This window comes from Cetorhinus maximus, chromosome 4 (genome assembly GCF_964194155.1).
Source record: "Cetorhinus maximus chromosome 4, sCetMax3.hap1.1, whole genome shotgun sequence".
NCBI lineage: Eukaryota > Metazoa > Chordata > Chondrichthyes > Lamniformes > Cetorhinidae > Cetorhinus > Cetorhinus maximus.
In genome coordinates this window covers 41,507,998-41,532,800 of record NC_135882.1, presented here as the reverse complement: position 1 = coordinate 41,532,800, position 24,803 = coordinate 41,507,998, and the positions used below count along the sequence as shown (strand labels likewise).

General features: G+C 45.1%; 1 protein-coding gene across 1 annotated transcript in view; it reads right to left on the bottom strand.

Moving 5' to 3' along the window:
- LOC144679582 (serine/threonine-protein kinase DCLK3-like) overlaps positions 1–24,803 on the bottom strand; it is a 108,099-nt gene that overhangs the window by 11,381 nt on the left and 71,915 nt on the right. The window contains exon 3 of the mRNA XM_078540100.1: positions 9,932–10,064. Coding sequence (XP_078396226.1) covers positions 9,932–10,064 — 133 coding nt within the window. The remainder of the gene's footprint in view (positions 1–9,931; positions 10,065–24,803) is intronic.

Genomic DNA, 24,803 nt, shown 5'->3' with positions numbered 1-24,803 from the left:
AGACAATGAGCACTGGAAGCCTGGAACTCTCTCCCCCAAAAATCTGTGGATGCTGGATCAACTGAAATTTTCAAGGCAGATATTAATAGATTTTTGTTAGTCAAAGGTATAAAGAATATTGATCAAATGGCATTCAGGTACAGATCAGTCATGATCTGATTGAATATATACAGTAGAGAAAGAATTGAGTTGAATGACCTACTCCTGTTCCTACATTCCCATATGTGAACACTGCACATGCTGAACCAAGTTTAAACACGGCAGAATCAGTGTGGGAAAGGGGAATAAAGGGAAATGGGATATGGATAGGCAAATGTACACCCACTATTTATAAAAAGAAGGAGGGAGAGAAGCGGGAATTAAAGACCGGTTAGCCTCACATCAGTAGTAGGGGGAAAAAAATTATTATTATAAAGCATGTGATAACAGGACACTTAGAAAATATCAACGGGATTAGACAAAGTCAACATGGATTTATGAAAGGGAAATCATGTTTAACAAACCTGCTGGAGATTTTTGAGTAGAATAGATAAGGAAGAACCAGCCGATGTGGTGTATTTGGATTTTCAGAAAGCTTTTGATAAAAAGATAAGAAATTGGTGTGCAAAATTAAAGCACAAGGGATTGGGGGTAATATACTGGCATAGATTGAGAATTGGTTAGCGGACAGGAAACAGAGAGTAGGCATACATGGGTCTTTTTCAGAGTGGTATACCATGACTAGTGGGGTACCGCAGGGATCAGTGCTTGGGCTGCAGCTATTCACAATATATATCAATAATTTGGATGAGGGAATCAAATGTAATATTTCCAAGTTTGCTGATGACACGAAACTTGGTGGCAATGTGAGCAGTGAGGAGGATGTTAAGAGGCTTCAAGGCGATTCAGGCAGGTTGAGTGTGTGGACAAATACTTGGCAGATGCAGTATAACATAGATAAGTGTGAAGTTATCCACTTCAGTAGGAAAAACAGAATGGCAGAGTATTATTTAAATGGTGATAGGTTGGGGAATGTTGATTTACAAAGGGACAATCAGTGTCCTTGTACACCGATCACTGAAAGCAAGCATGCAGGTACACCAAGCAGTTAGGAAGGCAAATAGCATGTTGGCCTTTGTTGCAAGGGGACTTAAGTACATGAGTAAGAATGTCTTAATGCAGCTGTACAGGGCTTTGGTGAGACCACACCTGGAATATTGTGAGCAGTTTTTGTCTCCTTACCTAAGAAAGGATATACTTGCCACAGAGAGAGTACAGCGAAGTTTCACCAGACGGATTCCTGGGATGGCAGGATTGTCGTATAAGGAGACATTGGGTCGACTAGGCCTGTATTCACTAGAGTTCGGAAGGATGAGAGGGAATCTCATTGAAACGTATATAATTCTGACAGGGCTGGACAGACTGGATGCAGGGACGATGTTTCCTCTGGCTGGGGGGGGTCTAGAACAAAGGGTCACAATATCAGGGAATCGGGTAGGCCATTTAGGACTGCAATGAGGAGCAACCTCTTCACTCAGAGTCTTGCAAACCTATGGAATTCTCTACCACAGAGGGCTGTGGAGGCCAAGTCACTGAATATATTTAAGAAGGAAATATATTTCTAGGTTCTAATGGCATCAATGGGTATGGGGAGACAACGAGAGTATGGCATTGAGATAGAGGATCAACTGTGGTCATATCGAATGGCAGAGTAGGCTTAAAGGGCCGAATGACCTACCCCAGCTCCTATTATCTATGTTTCTATGGATTTTGGAATTCCACTCGTTGGTGGGTTTTACTCCAACTTGGACTTGCTGGGATGGACAGCTGTTATCACATTGGAATTTCTGTATAATTTTGTCTCATTATAATGCAAATGCTTGTTTGGGGGTGTGAAATACTGTACAGCACCCAGGAGGACTCTTAATGTATATCATTGGGAAAGATTCTGGATGGTTCGATATCAGAGATTCCAAATCCTGAGGCAGAGAGGACTGGGAGAGGTATTTTCAAATTGCAAGCATTCTTCCCAACAGCCTCAGTATAGAAACATCTTAACTTTGCTGCCGACCAACCTTTCTCATTGCAGGTGACACTAAATGACACCAATTAGTTGGGGATATGGAAATGATTAACATCTATTCACTCATACAAATAGATGACCTGATTTGCAGTCCTAAATTTGGGTCAAGTATGATTCTTCTCAGGCCAATAGCAAAACAAATTGTTTGCAATTGGAAAGCTTGTGAATTGAACTGCAATGTCAGAGTAAGACAACAAAAACACAGTACACTCAATACGAGTGTGCATGATAAACAGAGTTCATTACCAGCAACCTTTTGACAGAGGCTACATGACATCTGATGTATGATGCTTACATGATTATTTTATGACAGATCGGGTCTTCCTACCTTAACAGTTTTCTTTGGCTTGTAATCATTTAGGTTTTGTGTTGGGTTGAACCAGATTCTGGAATTGATATTTTGGGGGTCAAAATCCTGGAGCTCCCTCCTTAACAGCACCTTGGGTGTACTTACACTGCAGGGACAGAAGCGGTTCAAGAAGGCAGCTCACCACCACCTTCTCAAGGGCAATTAGGGATGAGCAATAAATACTGGCCTAGCCAGCGACACCCACATCCTGTAAATTATTTTTTAAAAGGCTGGTAACTGGCAGGTTCAATTCTAAAATCTGGGCCCAAGGGCTGAATTTTGGAGCAAGGGCAGGTGGAAGCTAAAAACAGCCCTACCGGCCAGGTGCCGCATCATACTGCCTCGAGGTTGTTTTTGCAGAGGCAGGATCAGCGGGCAGCAAGGCTACCTGCCCACACATGGGAGGTAACCAATCAAGCTCTTTAAGAGCCACTTGATGCCAATTAAAGGTGGCCAGTTGGGATTTTCCAGTCAGTCAGGTGGCAAGAGCCAATCTCCCAGCGGCAAACCTGGGGACCAGCATTCTGGGCAGGCCTAGAGGCCCTTCCTACCTGCCTGGGTGCAGGAGCAGCCAGAGGGAGTCCTGTGGAGGCACTCCCTTTCCCACCTCCACAGTGAAGGTCTGGCTGCAAAAGCTATTTCTTAATTTAAGATTTAAAAAGTTGGAGAGAGGACACTTCCACTTTGAAGGCTCACTCTCTTCTGTAGCAGCCAACTGGTCTTTTCAGGCTGGAAGGCCTCTGATTAACTCTCCAGCTTTGAAAGCAGTCCTTGTTTTGATGACTGACCTGTCTCCAGGCCAATTAAGGTGTCATCTCTGTGAAAATCACGAGTGACTGTTTCCCCTTGGGGCCCCAGTTCAGCCCCCACAGGGAAAATTCAGCCCTATGAGTCCAGGAATATAATGATGCATAATGGGGTCAATTTTACAATGTAGCACTCTTGGTGTGGCCAGAGCCCATGTTGGGAATTTGGGCAGTGAACTGCGAGTTCCTGATTCACAAGTTCACATCATTTTCTATCCCAAGCTCTGGAAATTCCTTCCTGAAACCTTTCTTTCCCCCTTTAAGATGCTTCTTAAAATCCATCTCTTTGATCAAGCTTTTGATCAACTACCCTAATATCTCCTCACATGGCTCGCTGTTAAATTCTGTTTGTTAAGGCTCCTTTGAAGCACCTTGGGATGTCTTACTCCCTTAAAGACACTATAAAGACACATGTTGTTAATTGTGGACATGTTGCACTAAATCAAAAAATCTTACTCTCTTTCTAAAACCATGGGGTGGATTTTAACTCCACAGTGGGTTTCCATGGGACAGTACACTGGCAAAGTAAATTGGCATAAGTAGCCTTGAAGAGGGTGTATTAAGGACAGTGTCTTAGAACAATATGTTTTCGAACCAACCAGGGAATGGGCTACTTTAAACAGGATTAATCAATGATCTCATAGTGAAGGATTCTCTAGGCAAGAGTGATCATAACATGGGCCTAAATTTTACCCTTGGGGTGCCCCCAAAGTCGGCACAGCCAGAAGCGGATGTAAAACCTGCTCCCAGCCAAGTTTATGCTGTGAACACGGTCTTATGCCGGGTGGCCAGTGTGAAACGCGACTGCCAGATGAGTTTCCTGTGTGCGGGGGTGGGAACATGTAAGGCGCCAGGTCCAATGGGGACCCGGCGGAGTGTTCAAAAAATGGAAGAGGCAGCTTCCTGAAGGCTGCCAGGAGTTGTGGTGGAGGCTGATGGAGCTGCTTTGAAGCTATCCAACAAGTGTCCTGGTATACAGACATGGCCTCAGCACCTGGTGGTCATGGAAGATGGGAGGGCAAGTCAGGTGGGCACTCTGCTCCCTGTTTCTCAGATGAGTGCCTGGGAGTGTTTGTCGAGGAGGTCAGTGCCAGATGGCATATCCTAATGCCCAGGTACAGCAAGAGAAGGTTACCCCACCTGACTAAGAAGTCGCTGCTAGAGATTGCCACCCAGACCAGTGGGCACGACATGGTGCACCACATGTGGCTTCAGTGCCACAAAAGGTTCAATGATCTGCTGCGGTCAGAAGTGGTAGAAATGGCATGGGCCTGTATGGAGAACTTTGGTCGGGTGCCCGTTGCTCAGTACATTCAGGGGTCTAAGAGTTTGTATGCCAACTGGCACTTAAACCTGCCCCGCCAAGGCTGGGATGTCAGCACGACTGGCCTCAGTGTATTGCAGGGTGAGGTGTGCCACAGTGACATGGCCCGCCTAATGCCCGGCTGGGAGGGTGGGTGGGAACCAGGAAAGGACTTTCAGGGAGGTGGAGCAATAATGAGGCTATTTTGCCCTGTCAGGAGGAGAGCAGTCATAACGTGGCGGAGCGCCACAGAACAGGTGGAGGAGTGCGAAATCTGTGCATCCTCACGAAGCATGAAAATGATGCTCTGGAGCTGGAATGTCACCGGCCAGCTCGCTCCTCCGGTAGCAGTGAGGCGGGGGTCTCAGATGAAGGTAAGAGTGCAGGTTACAGATGCGTGTGTGGTGGGTACTGGAAACATAGCGGGCTCCTCTCACCAGAAACTGAACTGTCGTAGCCAAAGAGCCCATTGAAGCTCCAATGAAGATGGCACCATGCAGCAGATCTCCACTGTCTCCTCAGCCCATTTAGCATGCATAGTGACTTTGATGATTGAATGTACTGATGTTTTGCCTTCGTCGGAGACCCTGAGGACCCCTTTGAGCTCTGAGGAAGACATCACACCTGCACCAGCATCACACTGTCTCCCTGAACCAGGCAGCAGCACAAGTACTCACACATTGGTGGGCATTAGTTATTTGGCTCTGCGGGTAATGCACAGTGGTGAGGGCACATCACACTCACATGAGGAACCGGCAGAGGCAGAGAGGTCCCAAGGCGCCGACATTGGGAGCACAGCTAGAGACCAGGACCATGCTGCGTCCGAGGCAGATGACAAGCCTGTGGAGTTGCCCATCAGGTGGCAGATGCTGGATGTTCAGCAGGATGCACGGGGAGAACTGGTGGAGATCCATGAAGACCTGCGTGCCATGGTCTTCGTCACGGAGGAATCCATGCGGAGCATGAGTTCTGCGTTGACCCATTGAGGGAGTGGAGACTGTCATGGAGAGGCAGCTTCAGGAACAGGCTCAGGGGTTTCTGGGATTGCACTCAGACTTACAATCCCTCACACAGGCAATGAGCTCAGGAGGTCACTGCCAGTTTCAGAGACAGATGAGGCACATAGCCTTCCTGATAGGTCCCTGTCCATAATGGTGAGCAGGGAGGCGCAAACGCACCTCATGCTGGCCTGTCATCTCTATGGGCTTCTCTCAGGGTGCTCTGGACGAGGGCACCAGCTCCTCCGTCCCTCTGCCAATGCCGCTACATCTGATGATGCCGTGACGACTGAGGAGTGCCCAGCTATGAGCTGGATGCCCCCTCCCTGGCGGGGCCTGCTCAGGCTCCGGCAGCCAGAGGACGACTGCCAAAATCATCAGGGGCACCAGGACAGCAGAGTCAGCAGGCTGCCTCCAACACCACTGTCAGCAGTGGAGGGGCCAAGACGCAGCACCTGCAGATGGCTGAGGGCACTTTGGGCACAGCAGGAGCGTGATACAGGTGACATTTTCTGCGTTAATTATTTTGACTCTTGTGTTAGGGATGGACACTTTGTTCTTTGTTCATTCATGTGAAGTAACATAAACATTTATTTGACTTAAATGGGCTGAGTTGGCTGGATGGTATGAAGAGGTGTCAGATGCAGCACAGGCTTGTAAACGTGTGGCGTTGTGCGGTGCTGGCGTACTGGGTTGGGTTCTCATTTATTTATTGTTAGCAAAGGAGACAGTGCCATTGACTTAACAAGGCATCGATGCCTTGGATGCCTAGCAGAAAGTTCGCTGGATCAAAGCATTCCTGGTGTCCCTGCCTCTATGAAAGTTCCTGTCCTCTGACTCGAGATCCTCACCCTGCACCTCCCCAGGACCTTCCTCTGAGCCATCACTTTCGTGACCTGTGGAGCTGCCTCACTTTCCTCAGCCTCCAGTGGGTCCCCCTTTGACAGAGCCAGGTTGTGGAGGGCGGAGCATGCGATGACTATGAGGGAGACACGCTCTGGAGGATACTGCAATGATCCCCCTGACTGGTCCAGGTATCCGAAGCACATCTTCAGCAGCCTGACGATCCTCTCCACTACCCCCCTTGTGGAGGCATGACTCCTGTTGTATCTCTCCTCAGCCTCAGTTCTTGGGTAACGAAATGGAGTCATCAGCCACCTCTTCAAGGGATAACCCTTATCACCCAGGAGCCATCCATCCACTTGTGCAGCCATGAACAGGGTGAGTGCCGCAAGACGTAAGCATCGTATGAGCTTCCAGCGTAATGGACACAAACTTGGCGAATCTGTGTCCTGTGGTCACCGATGATCTGAACATTCACTGAGTGGAACCCCTTTCTGTTTACAAAAGTGCCAGGCTCACCTGCTGGCACCTTGATGGCCATGTGAGTGCAATCTATTACACCCTGGATGCAGGGGAACCCAGTCATCACAGCGAAGCCTCCTGCTCTCTCCGCCTAGCTCGCCTCATCTGTCCAGAAGTGGAGGAACGTGCAGACGTGTCTAAAGATACAATCAGTCATGACCTTGACGCAACTGTGTGCAGCTGATTGAGAAACGCCTCACAGATTCCCCCACTGAGCCCTGAAAAGAACCAGAGGCATAGAAGCTGAGGGACACTGTGACCTTAAAAGGCACCAGCATGGGATGTCCGCCCACGCAGTTGGAGGCGATTTCCAGGCCTATCATGCGAGATATTGCTGTCACTGTGTCCCTGGAGAGGCGGAGTCTCCTGCAGCACTGGATCTTGGACATCAGGAGGTAGTTGGAGCACTGCCTGAACACTCTAGACACTGGGTAGTGGCGTCTTTGGTGTGCCCTCCAGCCTTGGCATCCCAGCTGACCCTGCACCAACTGAGCCTGTGTCTCTCCTCTTAAATGTCTGTCCCTGGGACGCTGCCCACACCCACTTGGCCTCCCCTCCCTCCTCACCCTCTTTTCCTCTTCAGAAGAGGTTGCACCAGCGGAATACACTATCTCCATTAGATGGGATGTAGAGGACCAGTGCTTTGAAGATGAAGGAGCACTGTGCTGCAATACTCAGAGGAATCTTCCAGTGAAGAAGAGGACCTGAGATGCTGAAAGGCAAGCTTGATAATCAAACGAGATGCCACAAAACTCTGGGCCAACTCTGTACTCACACAGCAAAGAACTGGCAATGACAGAGAAAGTGCTGCTGCTCCGGGGGCCTTTTATCCCACCCGTGGATGAGGAAATGATTGAAACATGAATTCTGCCCACCCGTTTTGCCTGTGCGATGAGCTAAAAATCCCACGGCCAATATAAAATCATGGTCAATAGGCTTTTTAATGACCTTAATTGTCCCTTTAATTGTCGGCGTGCTCTGACTCCCACGTACACCCGCACGCATGCCGAATATTGCACGCGTGCGCGATGATGTCGGAAAACACTCCCAATGCCTTTTTGCGCAATTTGACATGCATTCGAGTCGGGCACACGCCCTACCTCGGAGCACAAGATCCAAGCCATAGAATCCCATATTCAATTTGAGGGTAAGAAACTTGGGTCTGAAGCTAGTGCCTTAAACTTAAACAACGGCAATTACAAAAGTATGAAGACAGAGTTTGCTACAGCTGACTGGGAAAATAAGTTAAAAGCTAAGCCGGTAGATAGGTAGTGGCAGACATTTAAGGATATATTTCATCATTCAATAAAGGTATATTCAATTGAGAAAGAAAGACTCAATGAGAAGGGTGTACTATCCATAGCTAACTAAGAAAGTTAAAGATGCTGGCAAATTGAAGGAAAATATGTATGATGTTGCAAAGATTGGTGGTAGGCTAGAAGATTGGAAAAAATAATATAACAAGGGATATACCTGCATTGGGGGCAGTTCAGAGAAGGTTCACGAAGTTGATTCCTGAGGTGAAGGGGTTATCTTATGAGGAAAGGTTAAGCAGGTTGAGCCTATACTCATTGGAGTTTAGAAGAATGAGAGGTGACCTTATTGAAACATATAAGATTCTGACAGGCTAGATACTGAGAGGATGTTTCCCTTTGTGGGGCAATCTAAAACTAGGGGGTACAGCTTTGATATAAAGGATCTTGCAGTTATGATGGGGATTAGGACTTTCTCTCCTCAAAGGATCATTTATTTTTGGAATTCTCTTCCTCAGCGAGCAGTAGAGGTTGGGTCATTGAATACATTCAAGGCTGAGTTAGAAAAATCTGATCTACAAGGGAGTCAAGGGCCATGAGGGGCAGGCGAGAAAGTGGAGTTAAGGCCACAATCGGATCAGCCATGATCTTACTGAATGGTGGAGCTGGCTCGATAGGCCTATTGGCCTACTCTTGCTTCTGATTCTTATGATCTTGTGGCAAGTTCATTGTCTCCTGTGGCAGAGTGAAGCCAAGGCAATTTTAACTACCAGTCCTTATTGATACTATTGCACTAGTTCCAAGCAGGAAGTAACTATTACCCTATGGAATGGTCCTTGGCTGTCTGGTGCCACTCAGATTATTGGTAAAGCAAAAAATTAAACTGACTGGCTTTTATGCTTCCTTTTCATTCATTCATGGGATGTGAGCTTTTTGAGGACATAACTAGTAGAATAGATAGATGGGAACACCACCACCTGGAAGTTCACCTCCAAGTCACTCACCATCCTGACTTGGAAATATAGCACTGTTCCTTCACTGTCGCTGGGTCAAAATCCTGGAACTGCCTTCCTAATAGCACTATGGGTGTACCTATACCACATGGACTGCAGCAGTTCAAGAAGACAGCTCACCACCACCTTCTCAAGGGCAACTAGGGATGGGAAATAAATGCTGGCTCAGCCAGCGAAGCCCACATCCCGTGAATACATTTGTAAAAAACATGGGGCAGGCCAGTGTCTACATGGTGACACCTACCACAGTGGTTCCTGCAGTGCTAGAGTGGAAGAGGTCTGAGCCATGAATAATTGTACAAAATTCTCCCCCAGGATCATATAATAGGAAGTGCAAAGCCCACAATAAGGTCTGTTACACATAATGGGTTTAAGGAATTGGTTTTGTGAGCTAAATTGCTTTTGCACATTCCAAGGCTCACGTTTTTATTGGAAGGTGCAGTCCGTGTGCAGTGCCCAATATCTCTCATTTAAGTGGCTCATGATGTTATTCCATTATTCACCTTAAGGGATGGAAGCCCTCTGATGTATGATAGAGGTTGATGGATAATGGAGAACAATAAATGAAGCACAGGAATGAAGACAAAAACAATACACAACTAAAGAAGCATTACCAAGATGAAGTACAAATAACAATATAAGCTGCATCACAAGTAAATATCTTGCAGAGTTTTTGTGGGATGATAGGGATAATGATTAACAGGATTTCACAGTAAACTTATCAAGTTTATAAAACATTCATTCCTGACATTAGGATACATTTTTCCTTTTGTCTTTCATACCTGTCTCAGAGAGGATCTCAGGAGCCACATATGTTGGTGTTCCACACACAGTGAATATGGGGTTGGTCACTTTCAGAGCGAGGCCGAAATCAGCTAGTTTTAATACGGTGCTTCCATCAGCTTTGTGCTGAACCTGCAGTTGGAGAACCCCATAAAACCATAAGAATGATACAGTCCACGGCACTGACAATTATTGTAAATATTCTGCTGTTCAATGTAAAGTTTAGTGGTGTTAGGGAATGGAACACTTTCCCTTTCAGGCAGAATCAAACAGATGTTGATCAGGAAGTATACCTGGATGCAGTGTATAGCTCCCTCCACATTGTACTAATATGCCACAACTCCTAGTGTATTAGTGTGATTTTTCTGTTTTCTGCACCATCTATCCTGTGGGCACTACAAGAGAGATTACTGATTTTGTGCAAGAATTAGGGACTCTATTAAGTTGTGGGACCATTCCCATTAGGAACTTGGCTGAGGCTACCCAATCTCATTTCATGTAGAACTTTTAAAGCTATTAGAAAGAGGAGGTTACTGAAAAAGGACATGCTATTTAAGCTTTTCCTCTTGCACTCATCAGGATAGTCTGCAAGAAATTACCAAACTGGAAGGGGGAGCAACAATTTATACTGCATGAGAAGAGAGTGCTGATTGGTTGGCAAGTAGGCTCTGATTAGTGGAGGCAGCCAAAGTATTGATTATACCCAACCAGCTGTGCCTGCAAAACTCAAAACACAGGGCGCAATTTTCCAGTCCTGCCAGTGGCAGGCATCGTCATGGGCAGGACAAGAAAATTTGGAGAGCGATTGCTCTCTAAATTTTCCTGTCCGCCCACGATGATGCCCACCACTGACGGGACTTGAAAATCCCAGCCATTGTGTCCAACATTAGATGTGATTCAACGATTGGAGAACACTTGCTAAACAATCCTGATTGTGCTAAGAATTACTCTAAAAACCAATCTACGATGGTCAGTCGGGCTTGCAGTGTGGCTCACTTACGCATGCTAGAAGCCACATATATTCACACACAGGGCTGCACTCCTGCCAAACTGAAAATCTAAATGACGCACAGTGACGTCAGGACGCACGCCCAATGTCACTGCGCATCATTTTATGCCTTGGCGAGTGGGCCCCACCCCCGCTCACCGAGCCAAAGATTCAGCCCATAAAGTAAACAAAAATGAACATAAAACCACCCATGACCTGTCCCTCGTGTGCTCTGGAGTCTTTGACTTACGTTTGCGAGTGCTACATCTAGGTGCTCCCCCTTCGCTGGCACCAGCTTTGGAGACAGCCTGCTGACTCTGTTGTCTTGTTGGCCTTGATGACCTTGGTGGTTGTCCTCTGGCCAGTGGAGCCTGTGCTGGTCCTGCCTGGGAGGGAGCATCCAGTGCCATGCCTGGCATCTCTCCAGTTGCCGCAGCCTCGTCAGATGCCATGATCACTGGCGGAGGGGTGGTGCAGCTGCTGCCATCATCTAGAGCACCCTGAGAGGAGCCCACAGAGATGACAGGCAGCTCGTGCACCAATGTGAGGTTGCTCTGGACCTCCCTGCACACCACTGATGGGTGACACCTAGCTGGGATACCGGGTGCCTCATCCATCTCACACACAGACACTGACCGCCTAAGGTCAATGCCACTGTGTGGGCTTGAAGGTCTGAGCGCAACCCCAGGAACCCCTGATTCTGAACCTGGAGCTGCCTCTCCATGAGAGTCGCCACTCTCTCAATGGAGGAGGCAGTGTACTCGACCATGAGGGTCAACGCGGTGCTCACGCTCTGCATGGACTCCTCCATCATGGAGACCGTGGCACTCATGTCTTCATGGATCTCCGCCAGATCCTCCCACACATCTCGCTGGACATCCAGCATCCACCACCTAATGGACGACTCCAGAAGCTCATCATCTGCCTTCGACTGAGCATCGTCCTGGTCCCCAGCAGTCCTCCGACTGCCCGCGCCCTGGGCACTCTCTGCCTCCGCCTGCACTTCAAGCAAGTGTGAAGTGTCCTCACCAACGTGCACCGGGATACTAGCCACCGCGGTGCTGGTATCTGTACTGGTGCCTGCTTCAGAGAACGTGTGTGACACAGGTGCAAATGACGCCCAGTGGTGTCAGGGGTGGACTTCGGGGACCAGAGATCGGGCGCCTGCTGGTGAACCTAAAAGGGAGAAGAAGGACATGTCATTAGTTAAAGCCATCATACTGTCACTGTGCATGTCAGGCACCCTGGTGAGACGATGGAGATCTGCATCATGGTGCCCTTGTCTTCCAATGATCAATGGGGACTCCAGGTTCGAAGCTCACATCAATGAAAATACTACACTAGAATGGTTGCACAAGCTGAAATTCTCACCTCTGTGCACTGCACTCTTACCTTCATCTGGCACACCCGCCTCTCCACACCCGGTTGTACGTGGGGTGTGCTAGCTCTCGAACTCTAAGGCGTCTTGCTCATACCTTGAGAGGATTAGGAGGCCAGCGGGGCCTATGCCGGTCCATGACCTTTCTATGTTGCTGTGGGTGGTCTTCTCCTGAAACAACAGAGGAGCATTGATTAGTCCACTCTGTCCATGCAGCGCATTGCAGCCTGGCCAACCCCACCTGAGGAACACCTGGCACGGCACACCCAAGTCGTGGCCCTTGAGCCATAGAGTCATAGAGGTCTACAGCACAGAAAAAGACCCTTCGGCCCATCGAATCTGCGCTGGTCAAACAAGTACCTAACTATTCTAATCCCATTTTCCAGCACTAGGCCCATAGCCTGGTATGCCATGGCATCACAAGTGCACATCCAAATACTTCTTAAATGTTATGAGGGTTTCTGCCTCTACCACCCTTTCAGACAGTGAGTTCCAGATTCCCACCACCCTCTGGGTGAAAAAATTCTTCCTCACATCCCCTCTAAACCTCCAGCTCCTTACCTTAAATCTATGCCCCTGGTTATTGATCCCTCCACCAAAGGGAAAAGTTCCTTCCTGTCTATCCTATCTATGCTCCTCATAATTTTAAACACCTCAATCATGTCACCCCGCAATCTCCTCTGCTCCAAGGAAAATAGCCCCAGTCTATCCAATCTCTCCTCATAACTAAAACTCTCCAGCCCAGGCAACACCCTGGTAAATCTCCTCTGCACTCTCTCTAGTGCAATCACATCCTTCCTAAAATACAGATTCCAGAACTGCTCGCAATACTCTAACTGTGGCCTAACCAGTGTTTTATACAGTTCCAGCATAACCTCCCTGCTCTTATATTGTATGCCTCGGCTGATAGAGGCAAGTATCCCATATGCCTTCTTAATCACCTTATCTCCTGTCCCGCTACCTTAAGGGACCGGTGGGTATACACACCAGAGTCCCTCTGATCCTTGGTACTTCCCAGGGTCCTAACATTCATTGTGTATTCCCGTGCCTTGTTTGTCCGGTCCAAGTGTGTCACCTCACACTTATCTGGATTAAATTCCATTTGCCACTGATCAGCCCATCTGACCAGCCCGTCTATATCCTCCTATAATCTAAGGCAATCCTCCTCACTATTTACCCCAAGGCACTAAATCCAACCAGCCAGGCCTCACCCCCTTGGCCAGCTCTGCATGATTACTAGTTGGCATTCAGATTCTAGCACCCCTGAGGTCCATGGTGGGTGGGGGGGGCAGACCTTAACACATCTGCAAAATGACTCTGCCAACATGATACTCATCCTTCCTGAGCGTAACAGGTCCTTCCGGCACTGCACCCAGGAGTGCTGCACCACACCACGGCTGCTGACCAGCGTTACCACCTTGGTGAGGTGCGGTGGCCTCCTCCTCCCATTCATGGGGACAAGGATATCCCTCCTGGCAGCCACCTCCTCCAGGAGGATGGTGAGGCACTCATCAGAGAAGCAGGGGGACCGAGTGCCCACCTGAACTGCCCTCCCACCTGCAGTGTCCAGTTGCATAGTGTTGACTTAGGGGATATCCTCTGTGGCAGCCTTCAAGGGTCTTCCTGGGCCGCTTTTAAACCAGCTGCCAGGTCGCCATTGGACACAGTGGCCAATAGGCCCCTGCGCCCGCTTGGCCCTTCCCAGCCAGGGTAGAGCCATCTTTCACGCTGGGCGGGCCATAATTGGTCTGCCAGTGTGAAAGCATGGTCGGGGCCCGATTGTGGGTGGCAGTCCATTTCACAGCCGCTCCCGGGCCTGCCCGCCACGCCTGCCCAACGGAGGGAAAATCCTGCGCCTGGGATCCAAGAGGAAGTGGAAAATTGGATCCAAAATTGGTTCTGAAGCAGGGAGCAAAGGCAAGGCCAGCATTTGTTGCCAATCCCTAATTGCCCTTATTTTGAGTGGCTTGCTAGGCTATTTCGGGGCCAACCATATCGCTGGAGTCACATGTAGGCCAGACCAGGTAAGGAGGGTAGATTTCTTTCCCTAGTGAACCAGGTGGGTTTTTATAATGAATGATTATAGTTGCATGGTCACCATTACTGAAACTACCCTTTTCATTTCCAGATTTTATTAACTGAATTTAAATCCCACCACCTGTTGTGGTGGGATTTGAACCCTTGTTTCCAGAGCATCAGCCTGGGCCTCTGGATTACTATCACAGCAACATTACTGCTATATCGCCTTCTCCCCAGATTTATGGAAATAACTTGCAGGAAATGTGACCAAGACCAAGGAATTAAAATGAGGCAGATCCAATAAATAATGGTTAATGAATAAATAGGTTATCCACAGAATCACAGAATTGTTAAAGTGCAGGAGGCCATTTGGCCCATCAGGTCTGCACCGGCTCTCCAAATGAGCATTATGACTTAATGCCATTCTCCTGCCTTTTCCTCATACCCCTGCACATTGTTTCTATTCAGATAATCAGCTGTTGCCCTCTTGAATACTTCGACTGAATCTGCCTCTACCACACATCCAGGCAGTACATTCCAGACTCGAACCACTTACTATGTGAAAAAGTTATTTCTCAAATCACATTTGCTTCTTTTGTAAATCACTTTAAATCTGTGCCCTCTCGTTCATGATCCTTTTATGAGCAGGAACAGTTTTTGCCTATCTACTCTATCCAGCCCCCTCATGATCTTGAACACCTCTATCAAATCTCCTCTTAGCCTTCTCCTCTCCAAGGAGAACAGTCCTAATCTCTCCCATCTATCTTCATAAATGAAGTTTTTCATCCCTGGAACCATTCTTGTAAACCTCTTCAGCCCTCTCTCCGATGCGTTCACATCTTTCCTATAGTGTGGTGCCCAGAACTGTACACAATACTCCAGACGAGGTCTAATTAGTGTCTTATATAAGCTCAGCATAACCTCCTTGCTCTTGTACTCTATGTCCCAAATAATAAAGCCCAGGATACTGTATGCTTTATTAACTGCTCTCTCCACCTGTCCTGCCACCTTCAATGATCCATGCACATATACACCCAGGTCCCTCTGCTCCTGCATCCCTTTAAAAATTGTACCCCTTATTTTATATTGTCTCTCCATAATCCTCCTACCAAAATGCATCACCTCACACTTCTCCTCACTGAACTTTATCTGCCATCTATCTGTCCACTCCACCACTTGTATATGTTCTTTTGAAGTTCTACACTGTCCTCCTCACAGTTCGCAGACCTTGTCACGAAAATATAATAATTTTCATAATATTATCGTGATTTATTGTAAAAGTAGGTTCATAGTGGGGTTTGTATAGTTTCTCTGTGTGTTGGGGAGGGTGGATTTAATTGAACTGGAGACAGCTGGTCTGGAGGCGTAGGATGTAAGGTGAGGAGAATTTGCATTTTTAGATAAATCAGGGCAGTATGAATTTCAAAGAGATGGTAGGATTTTTACACCTAGCCAGAGAAGCTAGGCCAAGCAGTGCGTTTATTTTTCCCAAAGGATACTGACAATATTAGCACCATGAAAAGGTTTATATTATGAGAAAGGTAAAGTGCCCAAGACATGTGGGAACAATGGAATTTACATTAAAAGGGGGAAACACGTATAAAGGAGAATGAGGCTATGTGTAAGGGAAAGCATTGTAAGATCTACCAGAAGTCTGAGAAGCCTCCAGTATTTGTGCATTAAGCCCGCTGTCCATAGAAACCGAAGCTGGGAAAAGCCAGTTTGAATTCTGTTGCCTTAATGGGGCTGTAACTGGAAGCCAGATTTATTAGGGGTTTTAGGAGTTATTATAGTAGTAACTTGTAGACATGTGTATGTGCTTGAAATCTTTTCTTTTGTTAATAAATGTTTAATTTAGTTTTCTAAAATCTCTTTGAAGTATTGGTGGATTTATTACTTCTGAATTAATACAAATTGCAAAACCGCTGTGATAGCATGGTTGTTTCCTTTGCGGATTTGTTCCACCAGGCACACATCATCTGCCACGACATAACAAATTGGGGGCTCGTCTGGGATTATTGAAATTCCTTGATTAGTTTGGAGTTGGCGAATCTTAAGGGTATGAGTAGGAGAAGCTCTTTGAATTCAGGAGTTGCTGTGAGGGATCTTTAAAGTAGTGAGAATGCAAAAATGGTTGTATCCATGGCTAAAACCTATTTGGAAGTAGAAAATATAACTCTGATTGGGTTACAAAAAGTATGTTATCCACCAAAAAGAGTTGGTGGATAAATTGCAGTTGAGGTTACTTGTAGGAGCAAAGAAAGCAGACATAGTTGAAATAATAGCACAGCATTTGAAGTTGGAAGTGATACCTGACACTAATGAATCACAGCTGGAGGTAGTGAGACTTCAGTTAGAAATGAAGAAGCCTGAATTTGAATAAGCAAAGGAACTGAAAAAGCTTGAATTGGAGGCAAAAGAAAAATAATTGGAATTGAAAAGGCTAGAGGCAGCAGAAAGCGATAGGAAAAAAGATAGATTATTTCAAAAAGAAATGGAATTGTGAAAACTTAATCTCCAGAAGGAAAAGTTAGCAATGGAGGAGAGAGAGAGAAAGAAAGAGACAGAAAGTACCAACATAAAAAGTTGGACTTAAAAGAGAGTCCTCAGATGCTGAGGAAAGTTCTCTTGGTGAAAAAACCTTTAATCTAAAACCCAGTGGGGAGATGTTTAAATTTGTGCAAGCTTTTCAAAGTTTGAAGAAAGAGATGTGGAGATGTAAAGAATTATTTCACTTGGGAAGTTAGCTAAACAGATGAAATGGCCACAAGAAAATTGGACATTGCTGTTACAATCTAGGTTGGTGGGTACAGCACATGAGGTTTCAGCTTTACTGTCAGAAGAAATGTCAGTGAATTATGATGTGGTAAAAAGGGCTATTTTGAGTGCATTTGAGTTGGTTCCTGAGGCATACAGGCAGAAATTTAGGAATATAAGAAAACAGCCTGGGCAAACTTGTATTGAGTTTGAGAGTGTAAAGCAAAGTAACTTTGACCTGCAGATACAGGCATAAAAGATAGAGACAACATATGCAGCTTTTAGAGAAGTAATTCTTTTGGAGGAATTTAAAGATTCAATTCCTTCGGTAGTGAGAACTCATGTGGAGGAACAGAGGGCTGATTCTGTAAGACTAGCAGCAGAGAAAGCTGTTGATAATGAGTTAGTTCATAGATCTAAACCTTTTTCTCGACACACTTTTAAATCAGAGAAGGGTAGTAAGTGGGAAGGTGAAAGGAAGGTGGGTAGTCAGGGAAGAGGAGTAGATAGAAATTCCCAGGAAGTTTTTTCTCAGACTAAAAAGAAAGGTGCTGAGGGTAGAAGTGACACACTAAAATTGAAATGTTTTCATTGTAATAAAGTTGGGCACACAAAGTCAGTGTTTGGAAATTACAGAGAAAATCTGTTAGAATTATTGGGACGCAGAAAAGTTCTGGAGGTAAAAGTACTGTGGGTTCTGGGGTTCAGGGACAGGAAAAACCAGTGGTTTGTGTGCAGGTAAAAAAGGAAGAATCAGTGATAAGTAAAGAAGTGGGAATGTATTCAGAATTTACCCAAGGGAGTTCTGAGGAGCAGGTTGCAGAAATGTTTAAAGATTTTGTATGTGAAAGGGAAGTCTTTCCATGTGTACAGGGTGGAGCAGGTAAAGATTTAAACATTTAAGAGACACAGGGGCTAGTCAATCCTTAATGTTGTGGGATAGTGACATTTGTTGTTCAGAGGGAGTATTGCAGGAACAGGTGATAAGATAAGTGGGGTTCATGGAGATGCTAAAACTATTCTATTGTTGAAGGTAAAATTAAAGAGTAAGTGGAAAACAGGTGAAGTGATTGTTGGAGTAGAGGATAAATTGCCCATTGCAAGGATATGGGTAATGAATGAGAGGGTGAGCTGTGAGGAGGATGCAGGGATGCTTCAGGGTGATTTGGACAAGCTGAGTGAGTGGGCAAATGCATGGCAGATGCAATATAATATGGATAAATGTGAGGTTATCCACTTTGGTAGCAAAAACAAGAAGGCAGATTATTATCTGAGTGGCAATAAATTGAGAGAGGGGAATGTACAACGAGACCTGGGTGTCCGTGTACACCAGTCATTGAAGGTAAGCATGTAGGTGCAGCAGGTGGTAAAGAAGGCAAATGGTATGTTGGTCTTCATAGCGAGAGGATTTGAGTACAGGAGCAGGATGTCTTGCTGCAATTATACAGGACCTTGGTGAGACCACACCTGGAATATTGTGTGCAGTTTTGGTCTCCTTATCTGAGGAAGGATGTTCTTGCTATGGAGGGAGTGCAGCGAAGGTTTACCAGACTGATTCCTGGGATGGCGGGACTGACATATGAGGAGTTAGTATTACATTCAGTGGAGTTCAGAAGAATGAGGGGGGGGATCTCATAGAAACCTATAAAATTCTAACAGGATTAGACAGGGTAGATGCAGGAAGGATGTTCCCGATGGTGGGGGAGTCCAGAACCAGGGGCCACAGTCTGAGGAAATGGGGTAGACCATTTAGGACTGAGATGAGGAGAAATTTCTTCACCCAGAGAGTGGTGAGCCTATGGAATTCGCTACCACAGAAAGTAGTTGAGGCCAAAACATTGTATGTTTTCAAGAAGGAGTTAGATATAGCTCTTGGGGTGAAAGGGATCAAAGGATATGGGGAGAAAGCGGGAGCAGGCTATTGAGTTGGATGATCAGCCATGATCATAATGAATGGCGGAGCAGGCTCGAAGTGCCTAATGGCCTACTCATGCTCCTATTTTCTATGTTTCTATGATATAGCTGGGTCACAGATGTGGGTGATGTCTGATGTCTTTGATAGTTGAGCAGCCAGTAGAGGTGTTTTCAACAGAAGTGTTGCACAAAGAGCATCCTGGATTGTTTCCAGATTGTGTGGTAACAAGGCCACAAGCTCACAGGTTGAAACAGGAAGAAGGGGAAGTTAAAAGGCAGGGAAAAGGTGTTGAAGTTAAATTAACTGACACTGTCTTTGATAAGATTTTCAGGAAGAAAGAATGGGGGAGAATGCAGCTGAGATATTTAGCTCAAGGCAGTTGGTAGAGTTGCAGAAAAAGGATTCACAAATAAATCCGTTTTATCAGGCAGCTTGCTCAGAAACAGAGGCAGAATGTATTCCAGAATATTATACCTTAAGGGTAATGTGTTGATGAGAAAGTGGTGGCTGTATCAGGTTTCAGCAGATGAAAACTGGATGGAAGTACATCAGATTGTTGTACCATTTGGATATAGAAATGAGATACTGAGAATAGCTCATGAAATTCAAAGGGGCGGGGGGGACATTTAGGAATTAGAAAGACATAGGTGAAATACAAAAACATTTTTACTGGCCTGGATTGCATAGAGATGTAGTCAAATTCTGTAGAACATGTCACACAAGGCAGGTGATAGGGAAACAACAAGCAGTGATTAAGCCAGCACCTTTAATTCCAATTCAAGCATTTGAAGAACCTTTTACTGGATTCATTATTGATTGTGTAGGACCACTCACTAAGACTAAAAGTGGAAATCAGTACTTACTGACAATAATGGATGTGTCTACAAGGTGTCCTGATGCAATACCTTTGAGAAATATTACAACAAAAAGAACTGCGGAAGAGTTGGCTACTTTTCTTTTACCAGATATGGTTTACCAAAAGAAATGCAATCAGATCAGGGTTCAAATTTCATGTCACAGCTGTTTAAGGAAGTAATGAACAGTTTGGGGATAAAACAGTTTAAGTCAACAGTTTGCCATCCTGAATCACAAGGGGCTTTCAAAAGATGGCATCAAACTTTAAAAACTATGATGAGGGTGTGTAGTCAGGATTATCCACATTTGGTTAGGGAAATTCTATTCTTGTTATTTGCTATTAGGGATGCTCCTAATGCATCAGCTGGATTTAGTCTTTTTGAATTAGTCTATGGTCTTGAGGTAAGGGAACCACTGAAATTGATTCATGAGAAATTGGTGGGTCGAAATTCGGAAGCTACTCTCCTGGATTATGTATCAAACTTCAGAGAAGGATTGGACAGAGCATGAACATTTAAAGATATGACAGCAAGTGATGAAAACGAAGGCAGAGAGGAAAGCTACAGCTCATAGTTTGGTTGCTGGGGAAAAGGTGTTAGTTTTGTTACCAGTACTAGTTGACTCGTTAAAGGCAAGGTTTAGTGGGCCTTACAGGATTGAAAAGAAACTGAGTGAAGTAAATTATTTGATAAATTATCCAGATAGAAGAAAGAAGCAGAGGGTGTGTCATGTAAACATGCTTATAAGTACTTTGACAAGGAAGAAGACCAAAATGAGGTATTAAGTGGTGGTAGATAAGGAGAAAGAGATAGAAATGAAGGGTTCTGAAATTGATTTTCCACTAATCAAATTGGATAATGAGGGGGTACTTGAAAATTTAAATGTAATATTGAGTTACCTTCCAGATAAGTGTCAGTGATTTGGAGAAGCTATGGCCGTCACACAGGATATTTGCGGGAATAAGCTGGGGAGGAGAAATTTAGCTACACATGAGCTACACATGATGTGAGTGTAGAAGATTCATCTTTGATAAGGCAACATCCTTATAGATTAAATCCAGAAAAGTTATCACAATTAGGGGAAGAAATTAAATTCATGCTTCAAAATGATATAATTGAGTCTGGTTGCAGTAACTGGAGTTTGCCTATTGTGCTGGTAACAAAACCGGATGGAACACAAAAATTGAGTGTGGACTATTGAAAGATGAATGCAGTGACAAAAGCAGATTCATATCCTATACCACAATTGGAAGATTGCATTGAGAAAGTGGGACAATCAAAGTTTATCACAAAGATTGACTTGCTGAGAGGATATTGGCAAGTACCATTATCGGAGGGAGCAAAGGAGATATTGGCTTTTGTGATGCCAGACGGGTTATGCTAGTTTAAAGTCATGCCATTTGGTAGGAAAAATGCATTTTCAACATTTCAAAGACTGACAAACTAAGTAATTGCAGGACAGAGCAATTGTGCTGTTTATATTGACAACTTGATAGTTTTCAATCAAATATGGGAGCAGCACTTACAACACCTGGAAGCAGTATTTAGTTGACTTCAAGGTGCTAATTTGGTGATGAACTTGGCTAAAAGTGAATTTACAAAAGTGCAAGTAACATATCTAGGCCATACCATTCACATCTCTGAGAGATGTGAAAGTCAAAGCTATCGTGGATTTCCCCGTGCCTAAAACAAAATGAGAAGTTTTGAAATTTCTGGGCATGAGTGGATTTTACTGGAAATATGTACCAAGTTTTAGCAGTATGGTTGCTCCATTGACTGAACTATTAAAAAAAACAAGAAGTTTCAATGGACACAGGGGTATCAGAAGGCATTAGACAGTTTAAAAAACTGTATTGACTACGACTCAGTTTTGGCTATCCAATTATGCCAAGCAATTTAGGTTGGCCATTGACGCAAGCGCTATAGGCATTGGGGCTGTACTGTTACAAAAAGATGACACTGGAATTGAGAAATCGATAGGGTATTTTTCACGGAAGTTGAATGTACAACAGAGAAGATATTCAAGAATTGAAAAAAGAGACTATGGGTCTGGTATTAGCGTTGTAGCCTTTTGAGATTTACATTGCAAACAATTCTTCAGATACAATTGTTTATACAGGCCACAGTCCTTTAAAGTTTCTGGATAAATTTTGAGACCAAATTTTGAGAGTTTAAAGCTAAAAGGAAAATTGGACATTTAAAAACTGGACACTGGACTGAAATGACTTCTGTTTATATCAAGGATTTGTATATATAAATATGAATGTATATTGTTATGTTAAAGAATGGGTCTTGTAATGTAAAAGTGTGGGTACACAGATAAGTACAGTGAGTATATAAGGAGGCAGTGTAAAATGAGTTAAGAAAATGAAGCCATCTTTTTAAATTATAATAGTTCATTTTCTCGTAAGAAGGGGTTGTCACAAAAACATAATAATTCTCATAATATTGCTGTGATTTATTTTAAAAGTAGGTTAATAGTGGGGTTTGGATACTTTGTGTGTGGCGAGGGGGGGTTTAATTGAAATGGAGACAGCTGGTGTGGAGGCTTTGACTCATCAAAAGAAACTAGGTTTGAAATACTAAATATGTAAACATGGCTGAAGTCTTAGAATGTAAGTTGAGGAGAATTTGCATTTTTAGATAAATCAGGGCAGTTTGAATTTCAAAGAGATGGTAGGATGTTTACACCTGGCCAGAGAAGCTAGGCCAAGCAGTGTGTTTATTTTTCCTAAAGGTTATCAACAATATTAGCACCATGAAAAGATTTATATTATGAGAAAGGTAAAGTTCCAAAGACATATGGGAACAATGGAATTTACATTAAAAGGGATAAACATATATAAAGGAGAATGAGGCTATGTGTAAGGGAAGGCATTGTAAGATCTACCAGAAGTGTGAGAAGCCTCCAGTACTTGTGCATTAAGCCTACTGTCACAGAATCACACAGTGCACAAGAGGCCCTTCAGCCCATCAAGTCTGCACCAACACATGAGAAACACCTGACGTACCTACCTAATCCATTTACCAGCACTTGACCCATAACCTTGAATGTTATGACATGTCAAGTGCTCATCCAGGTACTTTTTAAAGGATGTGAGGCAACCCACTTCCACCACCCTCCCAGGCAGTGCATTCCAGACCGTCACCACCCTCTGGGTAAAAATGTTTCTCCTCACATCCCCCTAAACCTTCTGCCGCTCACCTTGAACTTATGTCCCCTCATGACTGACCCTTCAACTAAGGGGAACAGCTGCTCTCCCTATCCATCCTGTCCATGCCCCTCATAATCTTGTACACCTCAATCAGGTCGCCCCTCAGTCTTCTCTGCTCCAACGAAAACAACCCAAGTCTATCCAACCTCTCTTCATAACTTAAACGTTTCATCCCAGGCAACACCCTGGTGAATCTCCTCTGCATCCCCTCCAGTGCAATCACATCCTTCCTATAATGTGGAAACCAGAACTGCACACAGTACTCCAGCTGTGGCCTCATCATGGTTCTATTCAACTCCAACATGATCTTCCTACTTTTGTATTCTATGCCTCAATTGATAAAGGCAAGTGTCCCATATGCCTTTTTCACCACCCCACTAACATGCCCCTCCGACTTCAGAGATCTATGGACACACATGCCAAGGTCCCTTTGTTCCTCAGAACTTCCTAGTGTCATGCCATTCATTGAATACTTCCTTGTCAAATTACTCCTTCCAAAGTGTATGACCTCGCACTTTTCAGGGTTAAATTCCATCTGCCACTTATCTGCCCATTTGACCATCCCATCTTTATCTTCCTGTTGCCCAAGATACTCAATCTCATTGTTAACCACCCAGCCAATCTATGTGTCACCCGCAAACATACTAATCCTACCCACCCCGCCCCCCCACATAGTCATCTATGTCATTTATATAAATGACGAATAATAGGGGACCCAGCAGGGATGCCTGTGGTGCACCAATGGACACTGGCTTCCAGCCACTAAAACAGCCTTCTGTCATCACCCTCTGTCTCCTACAACTAAGCCAATTTTGAATCCACCTTATCAAATTACCCTGTATCCCATGTGCATTTGCCTTCTTTACAAGTCTCCCATCTGGGACCTTGCGAAAGGCTTTGCTGAAATCCATATAAACTACATCAACTGCACTACCCTCATCTACACACCTGGTCACCTCCTCAAAAAATTCAATCAAATTTGTTAGGCATGACCTCCCTCTGACAAAGCCAAGCTGACTATCCCTGATCAAACCTTGCCTCTCCAAGTGGAGATAGATTCTCTCCTTCAGAATTTTCTCCAATAGTTTCCCTACCGCTGATGTGAGACTCACTGGTCTGTACTTACCTGACTTATCTCTACAACCCTTCTTAAATAGCGGAACCACATTAGCTGTTCTCCAGTCCTCTGCCACCTCCCCCGTAGCCAGAGAGGAATTAAAAATTTGGGTCAGAGCCCCTGCGATCTCCTCCCTTGCCTCCTTCAGAAGTCTGGGACACAAATCATCCGGACCTGGAGATCTGTCCACTTTTAAGCCTGCCAACACCTCCAATACCTTGTCACTCCCTATATCAATTTTCTCAAGAACCTCGCAGTCTCTCTCCCCGAGATCGATATCTTCATCCTCATTCTCTTGGGTGAAGATGGATGTGAAGTATTCGTTCAACACTACTGATGTCCTCTGGCTCCACCCACAGATTACTCCCTCCGTCCCTACTCCTTCCCTGGTTATCCTCTTCCCATTGGTATACTTATAGAATATCTTGGGATTTTCCCTACTTTTACCAGCCAGAGCTTACTCATATACCCTCTTTGCTCTCCTAATTGCTTTCTTAAGCTCTACCCTGCACTTTCTCTACTCCACTAATGCCTCGCTGATTTGCTTCCCTTCTACCTACTAAAAGCCTCTCTTTTCCTTCTCATCATATCCTGAATATCCCTGGTCATCCATGGTTCTATGGGCTTG